The sequence below is a fragment of the Xyrauchen texanus genome, chromosome 6 (assembly GCF_025860055.1).
Source record: "Xyrauchen texanus isolate HMW12.3.18 chromosome 6, RBS_HiC_50CHRs, whole genome shotgun sequence".
Classification (NCBI taxonomy): Eukaryota; Metazoa; Chordata; class Actinopteri; order Cypriniformes; family Catostomidae; genus Xyrauchen; species Xyrauchen texanus.
The window spans coordinates 12,593,167-12,615,416 of record NC_068281.1 but is presented as its reverse complement, the minus strand read 5'-3'; the positions used below and the strand labels follow the sequence as shown (position 1 = coordinate 12,615,416).

The window sequence follows — 22,250 nt, the reverse complement described above, 5'->3', positions numbered from 1 at the left end:
ATAATACAAATTGTGTTTTACTACAGTAACCATAGTTTAATCATGGTATTTGTAGTAAAATCATTGTAACCACAAAATCAACATCGTTACTGTCATGGTTATATGTATATGTATATGCATTATTGCTGTAAAACGATGGTTAATTGTATCAAAACCATGATTTCTGCTAAGAAAACCATGGTGACAGCAGTCATTGTTATTACAGTCATGGTTACTTAAATATTACTATAGTAAAACCAATGTTAATTTTTGTTAAGGACCTTAACTAAAAGAAATCTTTTTCTCTAATCACTAAATAAACATTTTAACTTAATACAGGTACCTGCACTATTATGCTACACATATCAACATAAAGTGCATTTCAAATTCACCTCAACCCATATTCAACATTCAGAAGCTGTACATCACTACAGAAGGAATAACCTTGCTATTAATATGGATACGAGAAGGGCAGTCATAACAGGTCTTGAGTGTTTTATTCATATGTGGAAGTCCCGCATACTTATCCCCAGAGTAGGGCAAAATAACTTAAGTTATCGTTTCATGTCCGAATAAGCACTGAGTGCCTGCTTAGAAATGGAATGGAGTGTTGCAGTGAATGCAGATTCGTGCTCACCTTCGGAATTTCCTGGGTGATGTCGGCGTAAATTACTAATCATATACTAATATATTATCAGTATACAACACTCGCGTCAACACAGTGGATTGTTATCTCCATTTGGCGCTTGCCATTTTCAATTATACACAACGTGTGCAGAACTGTGATGTCATCAAGTTGACCAATGTGAAACAAAGGCAAAGCGTATCCATTTACAGATCCATTCAGGTGCATTAGTGGAGGTTGTAACTGTGCGTGTCCATTGGACGTTTGTTTTCTTCAGCAAACCTTGTGCTCCAGATGCGTTATTACATTTTTGGTGAACCACGGTGCCAATGCTAACAGAACTTTCGGTGGCAAACCGTAAGGTTAGGTTTTTTACCGAGAACCGTTACACCCCTAGGCATAGTTCACCCAAAAATTAAACTTCACTCACGCTTATGTTGTTCCAAACATGTTTGACTTAATTTTTTTCTGTGGAACACAAATGGAGCTGTAAGGCAAAATGTTAGCCTCAGTCACCATTCACTTTCATTGCATCTTTTTCCCATTTTTGCCATATATCTTCTAGAGTAGGTTTAATTAAGATAGAATTGTTATTTTGAAGTTATCCCCAGGTAGGCAGCTCACTAGTTTTTCAAGCTATACAGTTTCTCCACACAAACTCTCACCGACTTTCTCTTTTCATCACTTTCTCTTTCTCTCTCTGTTTAGGTCTTTTACTCACTTGTGGTAATAATTACCTCGCTCCAGAGGGAACAGAATCATTGTCCCCTCATTGCACAGCCAACTCTTTCCCCCTCACTGTAAAAGCTCTGTCCCACAATCACATTTCTGGCACTCCATAAGCACCCCCCACCCCCTCAGCTCTGTCTGTCTCTTTCAACACATCTCAGAGAGCAGAAGGCTGAATTACTCTTACAGTCGTTAGCAAACCGCACTCTCTTCAAGCAGGCTTGGCAGTTGGCTCTCAGTACCGGCACAGGACTACTACATAAACTTCTGCAGAGGGGTTGGGGCGGGTCCGTCTGGCCTGAACTCTGGCTAAGTGGTGCTCACTTGAAGAGCTGACACAAACGAGAACGGGCCGTGTCCCATCCACTTATTATGTTCAGCAGCCAGACCAAAGAGACTGCAAAGGGCTACTTTGAGCTGAGCCGCAGCCAGTACCAGCAGGATGTGCTTTGACAACACATGGTGAAGTTAAAAGAGAGATTTTGCGAGATAAATCATCCAGATTTAGATCTATTTTAAATCCTTTTCAAGAATTAAGCCACTAAGAGGCTGTGGATCACAATGATTTCACTTTTATAATCCGGCAGCAACAGTAGTCTGATAAAAACACCAATGTATAATAAACATTCAGTTCATAATTAATAATTATCAGAACAACACATTCTTCATTATATAGGATATTCATATAAAGTGTAATATTCTTTTCCCTAACTGTGGGCTGTTTCTGCCAAGCAATGCAGCAACATGGTACATTTTCATACAGAAATCTGATATATGGCCATATATGTAAACAAAATATATATTTGTGAAAATATATGAGACATATATGAAAACGTCTTTTTGTGTACAAGTATGCTATCAGTTATAACTACTGTATATGTGAAAATATATATCTGTATGTCTATAGAAGATGTGGTTGCAGGTGTGCATTTAAAGTCAACGGCTTCGAACGTGAGTCATCCAATCAGAATTTACAGTTGCAACTATCCATTTTTAACTAAATGTTTAAACCTACAAATTTTGTGATGAATTGTGCTCCCATTTTTCTTAGAGCTGTGGTCAAGCAGCACAATAAAATTGCCCGAAATGGCCAATATAACCAAGAAAACCTCTATGTAAAGCTTGCAAATGATTGAGGTCTATAAGTTAGGGCATCAGTTTTCAAATTTCTCGTTCCCACAGTGATCTTATTAAGGTAGCACCTATGATACAGTTGGTCTATGAGGACCATAGTGAACACAGATAAATGAGAAGGTCTGTGTGCTGCTGTTAGATGCCAGAGAGGGTCGTGGCCCCTGGGTAGTGATAGAGAGAGAGAAAGGTAGAGAATGAGAGGGAAAAGGAGAGATAGAAAAGGCCCTTATTGATTCAGGGAGCTTTTGACATGCAAATGTTTGGTCCCCCACCTCCTCTCAGCCAAGGGCCTTCAAAGTGAGGCTGCCACACAAAGACAGGGAGAATGCACTGTGCTGCCCACTGAATGGACGCTTTTGCTTAACGAGCAATCTGTGCCTTAAAAAACGCCTGTTCCAAGCTCATGACATGGAGACCACTGCATTGGAGAAACATGCAGTCTCTTCCAAATTCCAAACTGAGCTGGTGAAATAAAGCATTGAGCAATGCAATACAGTGAATTTAACACTGTGAAAGCAAGTTAGAGTTCCTAAAACCTCTATACCCGAGGTAAAAACCTGTCTATTTATTACTTTTAGAAAATGCCGGCAACAGCAGTATGATAAAAGACACAATTGTTCAATAAACAATTATATTTATGAATATTAATCAGGATAAGCCACTTTCCTAGTTCCTCTCATCAACAATGGAAATTGTTATCCTCCACAGAAAACAGAGATTTTCAAAAATGCTTTCTTGTACCGTATACTTTGGAAAATGATGATGTTAGGAAACTTAAAACCTTTTTGTGAGGCCATGGCCATTGAATATATGGTTAAATGTTTACGGAGATTCTTCATAAACCTGCCAAGAATATGTCCTGTTCATATTTAACCCCAGATCAATACAAATAAATATAAATTCTATTTTGCATAGTGAAAATGAGGCATAGATTTAGACCGTTCATATTTTTTTGCATTGTGACATAATTTTCCAGGACACTTGAGAACATTTTACATGCCAATTCCCATTACCGTAACACGTCCAGACGTTTTACTTTTACTGTTGTTTTCAATGATGATTCTCATTACCACTACTACTTTTTAAACTGTATTTTACAGGGAACAAAAGATGTGTAAATTTAAAAATAGTACCAAGCAGGGACGGATAATGACTTGCAAAGGCCCCGGGCCAATTATCTCCAAGTGCCCCCCTCCAAAAGTTGTTGTTCTGTGTTTGTTGATGGGATTTTGAGTGGGGGAATCTGCCAAACTGGATCGCGCAACCTTAAAGCCCAGGGGCCCCCAGGGCAGTCAAGGGCCCCTGGTAGTCAAGGGCCCCTGTGCACTGGTCCCATTATCCCGGTTGGTAATCTGTCCCTGTTACCAAGGGAGTACTTCTGCTATGATGTATAAATACTTTACAATTTAAATAATATTTTTTTTCTTTTTCTGGAGAATATTATAATGACCATCTTTTTCCGCATTATGGTAATGAGAATTTAGGGGTAAAATGTGTGTCATATAAAGATATGAATATTGATGGCCCTAGAAACAGGCTTCATTTTCTTTATGCAAAATGTAATTTACAATTTATTTCTTTGGAATTTGGAGTAAAAATGGACCAGAACGTTTTCTTGACCGGTTTCATTAGAATCTCACCCTTCTAGGTGTTGACGACTCATGCAATTAGAACTTAGAGCCGAAACTATCTGTTTAATCAGAATTGTTTGATTACATGTAACAAACCAGAGCCAAAATAGTTACAAATCACAGATAAAATAAACTAAAATGACATTTGTATTAGAGAATAAATTGGCTCTCTGGCAGAAGTAGGCCAATATTTGACACAGCACAAGAATATCTCAGATATATGAAACACACATGTAAAGTGCTATGGGTTGTGGTGGAACGCCTGAGCCACAGGCTGTATGTATGTGTGTCATGCTTGCTGCGGTCACGTACTTGTGCCTCAAAGCAGAGGTGTGTGTGGACGAGGTGGTGAGCGACAAGGAGTTCTGCATTCTCAGATTAATATCCAGCAGGGCTATTAAAGGGTAAATGTGTCAACACCATGGCAATGATGACTGAATTACACTTTGCAACACTCTCTTTTTAAATTTCATGCTTTTTTTTGTCATGTATGATAGTTTTTGAAGGTTGAGTAGTACAAATATAAGTGAAGGACATGTCTGTGTGTGTGGGAATGGGTTGTACAAGTCTGTGAACACGCACATACATTAAAAGTTTAGTTGTCCCCAATTTTTTTATTTTTTATAATTTACTTACCCTCATGTTGTTCCAAGCCCATATCAGTTTCTTTCTTGATAAGAAACTTTGAGAACACTTTTCAAATAATTTAACTGAATGGGAACTTGAGCTGTCAGTCCGTACGTAACATTCTGCTTAACATCTACTTTGTGTTCCCAGGAAGAAAGAAAATATATTGGGTTTGAAACAACCTAAGTGCAAGTAAATTATCATAAATGTATGTTTTGTACTGTTCCTTTAAGAGAACATACTTGGCTTATTTCAGTGAGCCACATGTGTTAGAGGACCCACACAACATTCGTAATCCTGTTAAGGGTCGTTCACACAGCAGAGGAGTGTGTGTGATAATTATAAAATGCTTCAGATGGGTTCCTTACTTGAATATTGATTTAACCATATACTAGCTTTTGGTGAAATATGGAGCAACTTAGTGAAGAAATCATTTCATGAAGTGGGTGTTTTGTTAATATATACCACTGCAACTACTGCTAATGGAAAGTTGCTTTAACTGCATAAAAAGAAAGATCTCAGATTACAGTCTTCTTTCTACTCAATACTTGGTAAAATGCATTGTTTTCATCTTGTATTACATGATCAAATTGGTTAAAATTCTATCAAGTAACCCATTTAAAAAGTAGTTAGCTACACTTCAAGGTATTACCAAAACGTAGCTAACTACTTTAAAAGATATTCAATCATATCTTTTATGATGATACATGATTACAGAACTAGAAAACTATCTACAGGACAAAACATATGCATGCTCAATGCAATGTGATATAAAAGATGGCAATCTACCATTTGATGATAATAAATGTAGCTTGCCACTGGAAAAGCTGTTTTTTGGGCTGCAACTAATGATTATTTTGATAATCAATTAATCGTTGATTATTTCTTTGATTAATTAATTAATCAGATAAAAACATATTTGTATTTCCTGTATTTTATATTTAAAAAAAAAAAACATTTTTTGAATGAACCCATGATTCTATACTCTCACAAAACTTTGAACAAAGCCTGAATCATGAAAAGTTTAGTTTGAATTTATTATTATTATTATTATTATTATTATTACTTTCAGGACATATGCAAAATCTTTGATTACTTGTAAAACTTTGTAGAACAAAAGGTACTGTTCATTAACAAGTAAAATTATCCATCGGGGATGGAGTGGGATAAAAAATCAGCTCAGCAGAGAGCAATGGTGACACCAGAATAGAAATATGAATAATTCTGCCCAACTGAAAAAAACATAATTATGTTAGATACATATGCTTGAACACTGTCTCTGATTACATACATTTTAAGTATTTTAAATGAACATTGTTGGTTTTTAAATAGTATTGCCACTGATTACATTTTTCTAAAGTATTCTTTTTCAAAAATATGTCTGTTTATCCAGTAAAATAATGTTTCCCATGGTATAAATTCACTGGTGGAATCAGACAATACATCTGGTATTATCAGGATGATCAAATATCAGGACCCTTAGCATTATTGCACATTATATTCAGCATATACAGTTTAATATAGTACAATAATCTGTAAACGCAGTGCAGATTTACTCACGTGCTCAAAAGTCTCATCCCGTTGCTCATTGTATTACATGTGCTCACAAGATGAGAAACAATCTAAAACACTTTAAACCGCACACTTTGATCTCTGAGACATAATCGTGACATCAATGAAAGCTGCACAATTGATTACATTGAAAGTGCAGTATGATGAAACATTTTTCACCAGGCTGTAAAAGAACTTCTCCGTGCATATATCGAACTAATCGATAATGAAATTCGTTGTTGATGATTTCCTTAATCAAAGAAAATGTATTTTATCGACTAGGTGTTTCAGCCCTAGCTGTTTTAAAAACAGATGATCTACTGTCTCACTAGGCCTACTAATAATGTTCACTATCATTATTCTGTGATGTCACCATTACTATTTGAAGAAAACAAATTGCCAAGCAACAATGTCTAGCTCCATTTTAATGCTGCTATTTAAGGCTTGCATTCCTTTATGTTTAGCGAAAACTCCTCTGTGAGATTTACATAAACTGAAGAGCTTCAGCAAATGCTCTACATCCTTCCCTCCCACTCTTCAGCATTTTTCTCTCAGCACTAACAAAGACATAAAGTCAAATCTAATTGCATTCAGTGACAAACTGAGTGGCTTTTTCCACAGCAGCTGGTCTGAGAGAGACCAATCCATTTCAGCGAAACCCCAGGAACGAAATAAACCCTCAAGTCTAATGGCGAGTATTAGATCAAGCCATGCTTCAACCCCTCCAAATAATTACCGGTATTAATGTGCATTGTGAAGTCGCCGCAGTGACCCCTTCGGGCTTATCACTAGTGTTGCATTGCGTTGTGGAAACAGGTCTGCCGACCCCCAAAATAATCCCATTACAAAGTCTGTCTTTTCTCCAGCTCCTGTTCTTGTAGACACACTCTCAGCTAATTGACATCTGTTAACTGATGTCCTACCGGAGCTCTTTTTAGAAGTGCAGAGTGAGAATTTTTGGAAGGGCACTCCAGTCAGGAATCCCTGAGTACAAATGTTTGGGCAACAGAGTGTTCACACAGTCTGACAGATTAAAAACTGCTTTTGTGTGCTTTTATGAATAGCATTTCTTTCACCAATGTTTGCATATTTACCTTTAAGTGATTCACCCGAAATTGAAAATTCTGTAATCATTTACTTGAAATAGGAAATGATAGGTTGAATGTTATTCTCAGTCAACATTCACTTTTATTGTATGGAAAGAAAATGCAATAGAAGTTAATGGTGACTGAGAACGTCATTCTGCTTAACATAATCATACATTTTTTGTATGACATTAGAGTGAGTAAATGATGACAGAATATTCATTTTGAGTAAACTCTTTAAAGGTAGAGTGTGTAATTTGTATACTTTTTTAATGGCCGATGCCAATATCCAGAGAGCACGGTGGTCGATAGGCCGATACAATGCTGATATAACGCTGATATATGAAACATAAAATTGCAATATATATATATATATATATATATTATAAACTCATATTTAGCACTATATTTACTCAATAATATGGTAGATTTCGGTTTCTTCAGATTTCTGTTTAGTCATCAAATTTTAATCATTTATTTGCACATGAATAAATTGTTAATATATACAGGAAGAAGGATATGACAGTACACACAGTAGTCCAGCAAAAATGGATGGCATGTCCATGATAGTGATCGCATTTTCTCAAACAAATACAGAATCAAATAAGTTGTGCAAATAGTAATAGTGAATATGACATTTATTTATAGCGCAGGTTAAAAGTGCTTTTACTTTGGGCTGCATTCGAAAATGTAGGCAGCTACCTTGCTGCCTAATCAGTTAATGGCTTAACTGACAGCTGTTTTGAATGAACAGAACTCTTAATGAAACTGGTCTCCGAACAGTTTGAAAAGCATTTTATTTTCAACCTACTTCCGTATACAGCCTCCGGAGGCAGCATTTTCCTGGTTTTGTAGGCAGCCTTGAAGTTGCACACATGCGCTCGTGCGAGTCCAGCTCGAGCCTCAATCTCCTGATAGTTTAAACTGGCTGGGTTGCTTGCTTGGATTGACACAGACTGACCGTTATGATTTGTGAATCAGATCAACTTTTGATCCTGATTCCGAAGTTTTGATTCTGACTGATGGAATACGCACTTCAGAGGAAGATATTAGATGAGCACACCACAGGATGCTGGATCAGATGAATTGTGTGAGGTTGGGTTATTACATCTGTTTAAAAGAGATATGCGCATATTTGCAGATGGTATATGATATTAGTTTTATTGATATTTGCCTTTTAATCATTAGAAAAGAAAAGTTACAGGAAAATGTTGGGGAGAGAGAGAGGGAGAATGCAACAGGTGAACACTTTAACATTCTGAGCTCAAACGCATCTGCGGCGGCTCTGATATGCGGACCGTTTAAATGAGACTGTGTCGCACAGCAGTCTATTATTGTAGTAACACGATGAAATGTAACAAACGAACTGTGACGGGTCGTTACATGTCTCAGTGTCTCATATGCAAGGAGGCGATTCTCAGTGCCTTCAAGAAACAAATCAGCCATTAATTAAAAAGTTTGAGATATATGGCAAACCCAGCTTAATATGCAAAGTCAACCATAAGTAAACCATCTGTATCTCCACGGAAAGTGTAAACACTGTAACTTTAGTGGAATCGATACAATATTCAATTTTTTTATTTGGAACATCACAAACAGCCGATATAGAAACAGTTCAACCAATGGCATGAGTTTGGGGGAGGGACTATCTTTGTTTAACCAATGGCAGAGGGGGTCATTATTTTTGCAATTCCAATTGATTACGCTAGTGCAGCAGAAATTAAACACTTTACCTTTAAGTGCGAAAACAAAAAGTCCCTTCAGTTCTTGTCATTCATACTGTAGAGAAAAGGTTTGCCATTTTGTTCGAACTGGAAGCACTAAGATTAATTTGTGCCATCCATCATCATGATTCGAACCATTCATATTATGCCTTCATAAACACTTCATTAGTACAAGAACAACTGCATTCATGATCTCCATCTGGTGCGTTTGTACAGAGAAAAATTTTGGCAGCATCCAAATCAAAACCAAAGATAAAGGAGCGCAGCAGTCGTGCTGACTGTAAAGTTATCCATGCTCCCCTTACATAAAACAGGTCAGCTGCTTTAAACAGCTCTTTTAAAGGAAAATGATGGCTCGGGTCTTCCTTTCGTTCTGTCTCCAGCCTGCCATCAAACCCCCCGCTGACACCAGTTCAGGCTGAACTCTGACCTCTCTGGGAGGAAGCCAACTTTAAGGAGTGTAAAGAGAAAGGATCTATGCATTAACTAACAAGGAAGTTTGAATAAGTATCTGTGTTGGTCTATCACGTATGCTGTTGATGAACATCTTGTCAAATGAACATGGGTCCTTTGGCATGAAGCATGTGTGGAGAGCAACTGGTAAATGGATCCTGGGTTAATAAGGGAGAATGGGTGGACACTCTCAAGCAGTGAGTCAATAAGGCTCATCCACTCGAAAATATACAGTATTTACCCTTACAAGGGGACGCTGAGACAGCGCTGTCCATGCCGCTATACCATAGCCTCTTAAAGAGAGCTCTTCTGATCTAACTGATCCAGACAGCCGCTACTGAAAAACATGTGCCACACAGCAAAATTCAAATATAATTAAACTCCTGAGAAATGAGACTAGCGGTATCAGAATTTATCAAAAGGACATGCGTCAGTGTAGTTCGCATTAGCGAAAAAATGCTTAGCATGTAGTTTCAACAATATTTTTTGGGAAATTTTGTGCATTTATCAAGGACACTGCAATAAATTACTATATAGTTACTTACCAAAAAAGTTCTAAAGTGGTGCCACGGTACATTGATCATCTCAGATGGGAATACCATGGTAGCTTGATATAAACACTTCATGATCAAATGTACATGTGTGCACCCCATTCTTATTACCATGTTTGGCTATTCCAGTAATTTCATTGAAAAGAAATCTTAAAAGGCAGTCTCTCACACTTTACACCAGTTATGTCCTTCAGGCCAATTTCTGCACCCAGTGCATCTATCACAACATGACAACTGAAGGGCTGCGAGCTGTCAGGGGAGTTTACGTATAGGAGCACCGAATGATGATGGACAGGAAGAGGTCAAGGAGAACAACACACACATGAGCAAGCAATAGCACACATACAGAGAGAGAAAGAGAGAGATGCAGATGCACTTAAGTGATTGAACTCAGCATGTGAAGCTTGCTTTGTTGAAAATGTCAGGTCTCAGGCGATTCAAAAGATCTGTATTTAATCATCCAAATAACATAATCTAAAGGACTTCAAACGTACACAGTATGCTGTCATTACCACAAAGTGACCAAAACTTCACTCACTCTCCATGAAATATTAGTCGCCCATTCTCTTCAATTAATTTAGATGGTTTTTTTTAGGTTATCTGACAAAACATTTCTTACAGTCCCCTATTACAGTATGTTTCCCCTCAGCATTATAAAATCCATAATATGACCTCACTTCTGATTTGGTCTTCTTGGAAGGTTGGAAATTCTTCTCTCATTGCCTTCCACCATGTTTTAACACAAAAAATACAACAATAACATGTTGCATGCTGCGTCCATGCATCAGACTCATGCTGGGTGTGTGTTGACAGCATTTACCAATGCGAGTTTTACAAATCGTGATAATCGCGCACGGTTTTAATGATAATTAAATATGACACAGTAATACTAACCGTCAAGGGATTTTATCATGGTTTATCATAAAACCGGTAACTGTTTCATCCCTACGGTATACCATACAGTTCCTAGTTTACCTAAAAATAAGAATTCTGCCATTCACTCAATAATTAAAAATACTATGGTATTACCACCACAGTAGTGTCCAAAAATATAGTTTTTTGGTACAGTAATACCATAACACCTAGTAAGGGGTGTATTTCAATTTGCTGAGAGCTGAAAACTGTCTCATGTTGGGTGGATTTTTTGACATTGTGCTGTCGACTGGCGAAAATTAGCTAAATGTAAATGTCCGGAATCTGCCGAAAAATGTAAAATGTATTTAATCATCCAAATCATATTATCCAAATGATTTCATACATATACAGCATGCTGTCATAATAACAGGGTGTAGAGGATGGACCCAACCTTTGCTCACTCTCTCTGAAAGGATGAGCCGACCATTGTTTTTGAGAGAGAAGTTTGCTCACTTTGCATTTCATGGACAAGTGAAATATGCAAATTACATATTTGTTTGATATCAAAGAGCATGTCTCTCCATCTCTTCTCTCTTTCTCTCCATCTTTCTTTCCTGGGACAACTGACAGTCCATTCACTGGCCGTTGCAGGAGCGCATAGGGGAGAACTGAGGAGGATCGTGACAAGAATCAACATATGTGCTTGCCATCAAAAGCAAAAAGGGAAGCGATGAATATTCATAGGTAGGAGTGTTTTGGCAGGCACTGGCTTTTGTTAAACATAAAAGAAAAGAGCAAAAATTATGCACAACTGAGGATGAGTCTCCTACACCTGCCCATAATTATGACAGCAATGAGATACGCACGCAAGCTTTTTTTAATTTGGCACATACATATACATCCCTACAATGGCAGAATAATGACATTATGGAGTGGTGGTGGTGTAGTGGGCTAATGCACTATACTGTTAAGCAGAAGGTTGTCGGTTCGAGCCCCACAGCCACCACAATTGTGTCCTTGAGCAAGGCACTTAACTCCAGGTTGCTCCTGAGGGATTGTCCCTGTAATAAGGGCTCTGTAAGTCACTTTGGATAAAAGTGTCTGCCAATAAATGTAAAATGTAGTCCCTGTGGATTTATGATATCATTGTTGTCTGATTTTACTGCAGATTTGTAATATGTTCTTTGATCGTAATCTTGACACACCATTTTGGAATTACGGTCTTTCCCCATTTCAAGTAGATAGGAGCTGTACTTATAAACCATTCGTATCCAAAGAAAATAGCTGCCTGGGAGCATTCCCAAGATGGCCGCCGAGTGGACTGACTTGCCTAGAAAGGACACTTGACTGAAACTGGGAAAAATGGCTTCAATGTTACTTGGTTTTAGATCATAGTCTAAGAAACCTCATTTTATAACTTTTAATAAAAGTATTCACATGGGCAAAACACCACTAAAGAGCCAAATTTATACACAAGAAAAGCTGTACCTCAACAATAACACATTAGAAGACCAATCAATATCTCTGCTTAAGTAAACCAATTTGCTTAGTGTGCAATTAGAAATAAAATTTGCTTTTGCACAGTAAAGTCGATACATATCCTGTTCTCTTGAGAGATTATCTTGGGTTTCATGCATAAACAATGTCTTGTCAAGCATCGTTTTTCTTCCAGTTACACAAGTTGCTGTCTGTTCTTATTCAAAAGTCAATGTTTCAAGTTATTCAAGCCAATTTCAAAAACCTTTTTCTTTCTAATTACTTAAATGCAACTCATTAGTCTGTTTTAAATGAACACCCTTTAAAAAAGTACTGTGGTAGAATGAAAGTACCATGGTTCAGTGAAAGTATCAGATAGAAAGAGTAATACCATGGTAGTTTATAATGGTATTATATAATTACAATAATCAATTACCATGGTTCTGAAATGGTACTGTAAAGCACTTAAAAGAATAACATGGTATTGCCATCATGGTGGTGTCACTGTGTTTTATCTATGGTATATTTTTGCAGTAATGCCATGGTATGTTTGTGTAATTAGTATATCAGTAGTTTGGCTTTGGATGCACCGATATGGAAATTTTGGCCGATGCGATAACCGATAATTAATTAGAGGCCGATAACAGATATATTTGTATAGATAAATCTGGATAGAAATCTACATTTTATCTGTCTGGTTACAAAAACAAAAGGCACACATTATAAAGCCACATCTGGAGCACTTGTAATTAAATCAGTCATGTAAAGTAATTGTTTTTATTTTAAAACAAATTAAATTGCAGAAAACAAGGAACCTGCAAGAAATAGAACATTTTGAAATCATTTAACAAAAGTAGCCTACTTTGAATCAGTTAATAAAGACATTGTACATTCCTACGGCCAACTTCCTTTAAAAAAAAAAATTATAATGACTCTGCAATTTAAAATGAATTTGACGAGTGAAATACTTTTATAAATACAATGCATTGCACTTGATTCAAACATGTGAAACGACAAAATTAAGGAATATGCAAACAAGTCTCAAACATGTGACATAAATAAACACTGTTTACTCAGATCCAGTATGATCTTCCAAAGCAAAGCCAGAAGGCACCAATCAAAACCCACATGGTGAGTAGCATGTACCTGAAAAAGCCATCATTTATCAGTTTTAATATAGCGGCTAAATATTCTTATCGTGCCGATAACCGAAACTTTAAAATTCACATTTAGCAGACGATACAATACGTCCACCAATATTTTGCGCAACCCTAGTTTGGTTGTTTTGTTTGTCATTTACTCACACTCATATTTTCCAAAAGCTGTATGACTTTCTTCCGTGGAACACAAAAGGAAATAGGTAGAAATGTATGGGAAAAAAGAGCAATGAAAGTGAATGGTGATTGAGACAAACATTCTTCCAATCTCTTTTGGTCTTAAATCCCTTTAAGATTGGTTGGGTGAATTTTTCTACATGTCGATGTGCTATTTCACTACAAACATTGAGATGGGCTGTCATTCTCCCACTGCAGCCTAGCACCTCAGCAGGCACTTACACGTCTCCAGCTCGTTGGACGCCCACTACCAAGCAGAGATTTCCTCTCTGTCCTCACCTCCTACTCAACACAGCAGATGAGCAGTGAGAAAACAACAAACACTTATAATAAACAAAAAGGCACAAAATCCTCTGGCCTCATCTCAGCTCCATTCACCGAACAAAAGGCGGCTGTTTTGCGGCCTTTTCTCACTCATCTATGCTTGGACCTGCTCGTCTAGGTTGCAGCTGTCAAAATTTTGACATCTTAATAAATCTCAGCCATGACCCCCGTCTCTCGGGAAGGAGAGGTGGATAAAGCCAGGGGTCACCCCTGACCCTGTCTTGTGTTCCTCCACTCTCACCCTCTTCCCCTATCCCAACCTCTCAACAATTGGGGAAAGGGTCCCATTGATGCATTCTGGGGTATGGGGCTTGTATACCATATCCTCAATGGGCTATTTTCACAAGGTCCTAGGGACGCCCCATTTAGAAAGTTCTCGCCCTCTCCTATGCCCTTACATTGAAGGTGAACCTTGGCATGCCTACCAAGGCCTTAGTTGCACGCATGGACTTATTAAACAGACTGACTCTCATCTCCATGCTGGGAGAGAAAGCCACCTTTTGAACCCGCTTGAAACAGGAAGCAACTCCCTGTTGCATAGCTGAAGACAGCATTTGATGGCTTAATCAGCCAATGATGACAGGCCCATAGATAAAGGGATGTTGTGAGTTCAATACAATTTAAGCTCAATCAGGAGCATTTGTGGCATAATGTTGATTACCACAGATTGACTCATTCCTCATTTCTTTAAATAGAAAAGCAAAAATCACAGTTATAGTAAGGCACTTACAATGGAAGGGAATTGGACCAGTCTATTAATGTTAAAATACACACTGTTTCCAAACTACAGCCGCAAGACGTAAACAATAAACATGTTAAAATGATTTTAGTGTGGTAAAATCGCTACTTAACATTATCAGTGTAAGGTTTTAGCCAATATTACAACTTCATTGCCATGACAACATAATGCTGGTAAACCCTGTCTGAGTTTTTAATCACACTAAAACCAAGTTAACATGTATAATGTTAATGTCTTGTGGCTAAACTTTTGAAATAGTGAGTATTTTAATGTTTATAGACTGGTCCAATTCACTTCCATTGTTAATGCTTTTTTTTTGTGATAATCTACATTATGTCAGAAATGCTGTCGACTGAATTTAACTTGTACTGAAGCTGAAACATCTCTTTAAGAAAAAAAGGAGAAATAGACAACATATTTTTTCACTTAAGGCAGGTGTGATTTCTTTTTATTGGTCACTTTTTACATTTAACAATATCAAATATTAACAGTTTGCAAACTTTTCCATTTAAACAACACGCAAGTGCCCATATATCTTGCAATACAATTTCAGCTTTTGGGACTTTGTAGGGGTTTTTAATTGATGTGGAGAAGTGAGAAATTAAATCTGTAAAGTTTTGGTGACTGCAGCTGCCAACAAAGAAATTATACTTCAGAAATGTTAAAAACGCTCTCTTCCGGGGTCCTGGGTATCTCAGTGAGTATTGACCCTAACTACCACCCCTGGAGTCGCGAGTTCGAATCCAGGGCATGCTGAGTGACTCCAGCCAGGTCTCCTAAGCAACCATATTGGCCCGGTTGCTAGGGAGGGTAGAGTCACATGGGGTAACCTCCTTGTGGTCGCTATAATGTGTGGCTTTCACTCTCGGTGGGGCAGTTTGCATTTCACTCTGAGTTGTGCGTGGATGCCGCGGAGAATAGCGTGGGCCTCCACACGTGCTACCTCTCCGCGGTAATGCCCTCAACAAGAAACGTGATAAAATGCACGGATTGACGGTCTCATACACGGAGGCAACAGAGATTCATCCTCCGCCACCTGGATTGAGGCAGGTCACTACACCACCACGCTAATTGGGCATTCCAAATTGGGGAGAAGAAAAAATGCCCTTTTCCAAATATGTAAAAGTTATGAAATCATTGTTGCAAACTAGGACTGCAACTAACATTATTTTGATAATCCATTAATCTAATAATTATTATAATGATTATTTGACTATTCAGCAATTATTTCAACAATTATTCATTAGCTCTTTACTGGTTATTCAGCTTGTGCACCAACTTAAAAAGTTGTATTAAACATGACAAAATCATCTTTTAAAAATACCTCTAATTGACATTCATTGAATTAAAGGGGGAAAAATACTTCTTATTAAGTTTAATTCAGTAAAGAAATTCACTGCAAAAAGTCATATTGTTATCAAGTGTTTTTGTCTTGTTTTCCATTTAAAATTGTCTAGAAATCCTTAAAACAAGATCAATTTACTTGAGAAGCAATATATAAGATATTTAAACTTGCTTTAAGAGAATGTATCTTAAATATAACTGTATTATGTATACAAGTGTATTTTTTCACTTTTATAAACTTTTATAAAGCTGTAATACATTAAATATAATTGCATTTAAGATGTAACACTAATTGTTTCAGCAATATTGTCTCTGTGTGGAAATGGCCTTCTGTTCCTAGTAAATTCCAGCCTTTATGTCATCATAGCTGAACGGAAAAAGAGAATCAGATGGAGAGACAAAGAAAGCAAAGGAACGAGTGGGGAACACGGTCGCTGCCAGCGAGTGGCCTAGAGAAACGGCCCAAACCCAGAGAAAGGCCTTTCCAGTGTACCCCTTTAACGACCCACACAAGTACATCCACTGTAAGACTGCCCGCGGTGAATGCCGCCTGCCTCCCTTGGCCCGCAAGAACCCTAAATTACAGCCCGTATTTGTCATGCAATTAGCCCGCTGAGATAGCACTCATAAATAAAGGCCAATGGACTGGCCAGTCAGCCGTTTATCACCCTGCTCAAGCAATGATCCTCTCCTAGACCAGATGCATTTTTTTTTTTACAAAAAAAGAAGGGGTGTGTTCAAACTGTCTACATGTTCTCTGGCTCTTCCTTTTGCCTACTCTGACCTCAGCATAACCCCAAACACTATATCACTGCTTTAGTGCTGTATGGCCTGACTATGGACACTGGGAATCAAAAGCCAGCACAGAGAGAGGAACGGCCCTCTGGTGACAGAAGCAATCTATCTGATACTCTCCTTTTCTTCTTTAATCTCTCTAGCTCTTTCAGTCTTGCGCCAATTACGTCTTACCTTTTAATGTGAACTGAAAACCATCACACATGCTCTTGAGAGATAGCGAAAAAGCAAAAGGCTGCATGAGAGTTTTCGCCCATGATATAATTAAGTGGATTTTGCCCATAAACCACATGGCTGTTGCTCCAACAAAATAATTAGCACTAAAATTGTCATGCGCAAATCCGCAGGGAGGTGTTCTGATATCAAACAGAGCAATTCATAATCATAACCATACCTCTCGAATAGCAATGCTCGCCTAATCCACATTGATGCGCCGAGTGGCCTGCTCTCTACATCTGAGTAAACCTTAACATCCCTGCGGGAAAAGTACTTCCAGGCCAGCTTCAGTTATAATGATCTCATTGTTCTCTCACCTTGCAACCTTAAATTATAGAACATACTGCTGCTGGGAGATTGGGGTTTGTTTTACATTTTCGTTTTCTGCGTGGGCGGTGCATACATTTCTAATCACAATGGACGCATTTCTTTAAACTCAGGCCACAAGGAACTTAAGAACTTCAGCAAGTGAGTTATCCAGGCTCTTACCTTGGCAAGATCCACTATGTTCCTCATAACCAGGGTTACACAAACAGTTTCCAATAGGCACCAGCCATTCTCCATCTGCTCCACAGTACATTTTTGGGACCTCCCGTTCTTCTGAGTTGTCCACGCAAGATCCACGTACCTCCACTAGAGATGAGGTGTCCGCCCCTGTGGTGGTATCTGGAAACTGGGCCAGGTTGCGTACGGTGAGGGGGCATTTCTTATAGAAGATCCGTACTGACACTAGAGCAATACAGGCCCCGACATCCTGGAAGGCCAAATAGAAGCCTTTCCTTGTCAAAATTCCCACATCCCGCACTTCTGTGTTCAGTTTCATGATGCGGTCACCTATGTCAACCTGTGTGAAGCTCTCATCAGCAGCGATGGTGTCAATTTTGGTGAACTGGTTTTCTCGGATGTACCTCTCTTTGTCATTGCTAGACTCGTAGTAGTAGAGGTTAAAGGTCTCCTTGCAGGTTCCCATGACTCCAGGAAGGCTGTTGCAGTCACGCAGGGTAAATTTGATCTCAATGTAGATGCGCTGGGCTCCGCCACGGGGTATCCAATCTGTTCGGAGCCAGTTGTTCTGGCTGGGTTCCATTACGTTGCATACCTGGTACGTCCTGATTGGTGTGTTCTTCTCATCCATGATGCTCACCTCTTCCCACTGAGAAAAAGAAACCAAGATAGAGAGAGAAGTAAGTATCAAGCAAGACTTTGCCTATGCAGGTGCACACAATTCCAGGCCCAATGCTGGAGATTTTCCACAGACCAACGACTGCAATAATGCAATGATTCCTTTGATTAGAGTATGATGATTAGAATTTAATCACACATCTGTCAGCTTCTGTTTACTTATTATCTGCAAGCACTGCTCCATAGCTTAAGACAAGTTTAAAATACGTAAACAGTACACTGCTGTGCAAATAAACTCTATTGTGTGGAAACATTATGGCGACTTAAAGATCTTGTTGTAGATATGGGATAAAGAAGAACATTGTTTGATAACCAAAATGAGGATAATGTGATTCCTTAAATCTTAGTTAATTGGCTGTGATATCTACTTAAATATCTGGGTGTGCACTACAGTCTACAACCATTTCTGAACAGTAATATTTAAAGTAAATTTTAAGGCCCCTAAATGTTTCAAAACAATTGTTTTATACAATAATAATAAAGCATTAGTGAAACCCTTACACATATTTAAAAAAAAATTACCCACTAACTTCCTGGTCACCATTAAGCCCATATTAGTCCATTGTACTACTATGGGGCCTAAGAATTTGATGCTCCCTGCTGGTGAGAGTTTAAAATGAGATGTATGGAATGAAGGAAAGTTTTGAAAAGGCCTGTCATGATCCATGATGCTTTCTTTTCTTCTCACTTTTTTAGTCTTTGTAAGAAGAAATCCCAGCTGTCATGCCGATAAAGCGGTACATTTGGCCCGAATGCACAAGGGAGGGGGGCTCTGCCGGGACCCTGTCAATCAACTGGGTTGATGAGATAAAGCGACAGTGGAGGGCGACCACATTTTCTCAAATGCCAAGTTCAGCATTGAACCTGAAACCAACCAAAGTTGGCACAGAGAGAGAGCAGCCCTATTGGACAAGGAAGTCTAATTGTGCTGTAATTAAATTAATCGCTGATCAAATGGAGCAGATAATTTGCCTCACACAATGTTCCAAGATCACTTCAGATATTGCAAGCATAGCTACATAATTGAAAGTTTTTCTAGGCATAATCAATGCAATATTAGGCATTTTTTTATTGGCAACAATGGCAACACTACAATGTCCATATTACATTGATTACATCTACAGAAAATACAATTAATTAATGTTAAATGGGGCCAAAAAGTAACCTTTTTATGAGCAAATATGCTTTTGTTGGGACAGTCTGAGATTAGTTTTTACAAACTGTAATTTGAAACTAAAATAAATATTTTCTTTTGGCCTCTCCAAAGAAAAATGAATAGGCCACGATGGTGCATGAACTGAATAACATCAAATTCTCAGCATGTAAGATGTCAGGACAGGTACATTAGTATGTTTTCCATTATAGGCCTACTCATTCTTAGACTACAACCCATAAATAACCTAAATAAATTAGCATTATTAAAAGCATATAATTTGAAAATGTATTATCCTGAGTAAAATGACTTAAACTCAAGTAATTTTTCAGCATGCGTAAAGCATCAAATTATAATGTCGGGATTTGTAATTATAGATGTTTGTGTAGGTCTTAATTAGTCTTTGTGTGCCCTTTCAATGCTCGAAAAATGAATGCAGTGTGTTGCCTCTTAAGCTGTTTTCCATCACATTTCTGTGTGTTTTTTGGCAAGACACAAGACCTCAATAATACCCTGTACAGTCCCTCTGGTTTACAGTCCAGTTCTGCTGTGGTCAAAAAAAGGTTCTTTAATTTGTGGGTAAAATGTAAAGTGAACAATGAAAAATTATTTTACAACACTTACTAATCTATAGTCATTTTAATACCAACATATAGGCCAACTAATAAATTGAATACCAATAAATGTTGTATATGCAAACACCAGTTCATGCATCATGAGCTAACATGAACCAACAATAAACAACTGTTTATTTATGAATTAGTATTAATCAAGATTAATAAGTTCTGTCTTTTAATTTGTGTTGTTTTGTTTTATCCCTGTGTATAGTTCCCAAGACAAAGTATTAATTTAACAGCTTTGAGGATTGTAAGGAGTTGTCGATACATTTTTTCCACTTAAAAAAATTATAATAAAATAAATAAAAGCAACATTTTCTTTCCTCTGTGTCTGTGGACTTACCCCTCCTTCCGTCGGACTCGCAACCCATTTCAGTTCGCCTTGAACAGTCCTCGAGTCCAGCAGCGTCACTGCGGAGAGACAATATGCCGTGAGTCACTGATGATGGATGATCAACGTCCAGCATCCATAATGACTAGATCAAAATAAATCTTAATTCACAACTTGTTTCTTTTGCTACACTATTTGTTTTTTATTTATATATTTATTTTTCCTAATTTCCTCGAAGTAGCCTTAACTGATTTATGCTTAAGTTAGCTGTTCGTTTGCTGTAATACATTGATTGTGAATGGTTAAATAATTCAGACGAAAATTTAGTCAAAATATATATTTTAAAGGGTTGCTTTATAATGCTATAAAGCTGATTGTGCTAAGCAATATTCTATAAGCCGAGTTCTGCATGCACAATTAAGTCAATTGAGACCGGTAATGAATGAAGGAATATGAAGACGTGTAATACACAGTACGTTTTTACACGTTTCTATTCTTCTATCATTCTAAGCGTTACAGAATCAGATTCACTAATAGTTTAAATAAGCAGTTCAATTTTGCTTCGATGCGGCTTTGACTGCAGCACTCATTATAATAGAGCTCTCTTAAATTTTGGATGGTATATGCCTATATATATATATATATATATATATATATATATATATATATATATATATATATATAGCCTACACACCCCAAAATATATGCAAATATATAAATATATATAACACACTCCAATTCGTAAATTAAAACCGTGCAGTCACTGTAAAGTTATAGTTCCAAGAGTTTAACAGAGACTGTTAAATTAGACTGAAATGCATGTTTCATATGTCTTTTGAGCGTCCCAGCTGAATACGATGTACGAAATTCGTACATTTTCGTTCAACACGCCACATAAATAAACATCGTCAAACAAGTTACCGTCAAAATACCGCCGTTACCAATAGCCAATGGTATATTTTCCTTTGTCGTCCGTGCATAGGCTATTTTATGGAATTGTATGGACTGTGTACATTCCAATAAAAGCAGAAATAGGATGAACCAGTTTAGTTCAGTCCCAATAGAGTCCGCGTTTGACTGAAATACGTTTGATGAAAACATCGGCCCAGTCTTCGATTTGGACTGCGGATTTGGGAACGATAGACACTTGGAGATGCCCAAAGGGACTTTATGTAAAATATATGTAATTCCTTTTTCGCTGGCGCGACAAAGTTCCACAAAAACCCCAGATGGCATTAAGAAATAGTGTGCATTCTACACCGTCTCAAGTCGTAACCCCAAAGAAAAACAACTTTTGGATACACGTTTACTCCTTCGGTTTGGCAAGTCCTTACCTTCATTAGGTGGGTAGACCCGTGCGGTTAATGCGAAAGTCGGTATCCAAATTGTTAGCGCAAAAGTCGCTGTGAACACAAGAGCAGCCATTGGTGTTATTTCGGTATGCGTCTCCTTCGCTCCGCGCACGGACCGAAGTTGCGTCTATCCCAGTGGAATAAGCGTTTGAGAGTGATGCATCGAGTGCTCTGAACAACGCCAAGGGGCGGATCTTTTCTGCCTGACGCGGCTGTCACAGCGAGACACAAAATGTCAACAGACTGTCCGCCCGGGTAAATAGCAAGCCCATTTGTCAGGTAGCCCACATGGCAATTGAAGAATGTATAAGTATTTTTTTTTTACTTATACATATGCGTATAAACGCATAAGTATGCGTTTATAAACCTACGCGTATATGTTTAAAAGTGTCTGTGTGCGTGCGTGCGTGCGTGCGTGCGTGTGTGTGTGAGTGAGAGAGACA

At 38.0% G+C, this 22,250-nt stretch overlaps 1 protein-coding gene across 5 annotated transcripts in view; it reads right to left on the bottom strand.

The window, feature by feature from the left end:
• Positions 1-21,955, bottom strand: part of epha4a (eph receptor A4a) — a 67,125-nt gene extending 45,170 nt beyond the window's left edge. For all 5 annotated transcript variants that reach the window (XM_052129298.1, XM_052129296.1, XM_052129299.1 and 2 more), the window contains exons 1-3: positions 21,790-21,955; positions 20,468-20,535; positions 17,662-18,325 (exon numbers count right to left, since the gene is read on the bottom strand). In XM_052129298.1, coding sequence (XP_051985258.1) covers positions 17,662-18,325; positions 20,468-20,535; positions 21,790-21,880 — 823 coding nt within the window. In that variant the 5' untranslated portion in view covers positions 21,881-21,955. The remainder of the gene's footprint in view (positions 1-17,661; positions 18,326-20,467; positions 20,536-21,789) is intronic.
• Between the last annotated feature and the right edge of the window lie 295 nt (positions 21,956-22,250).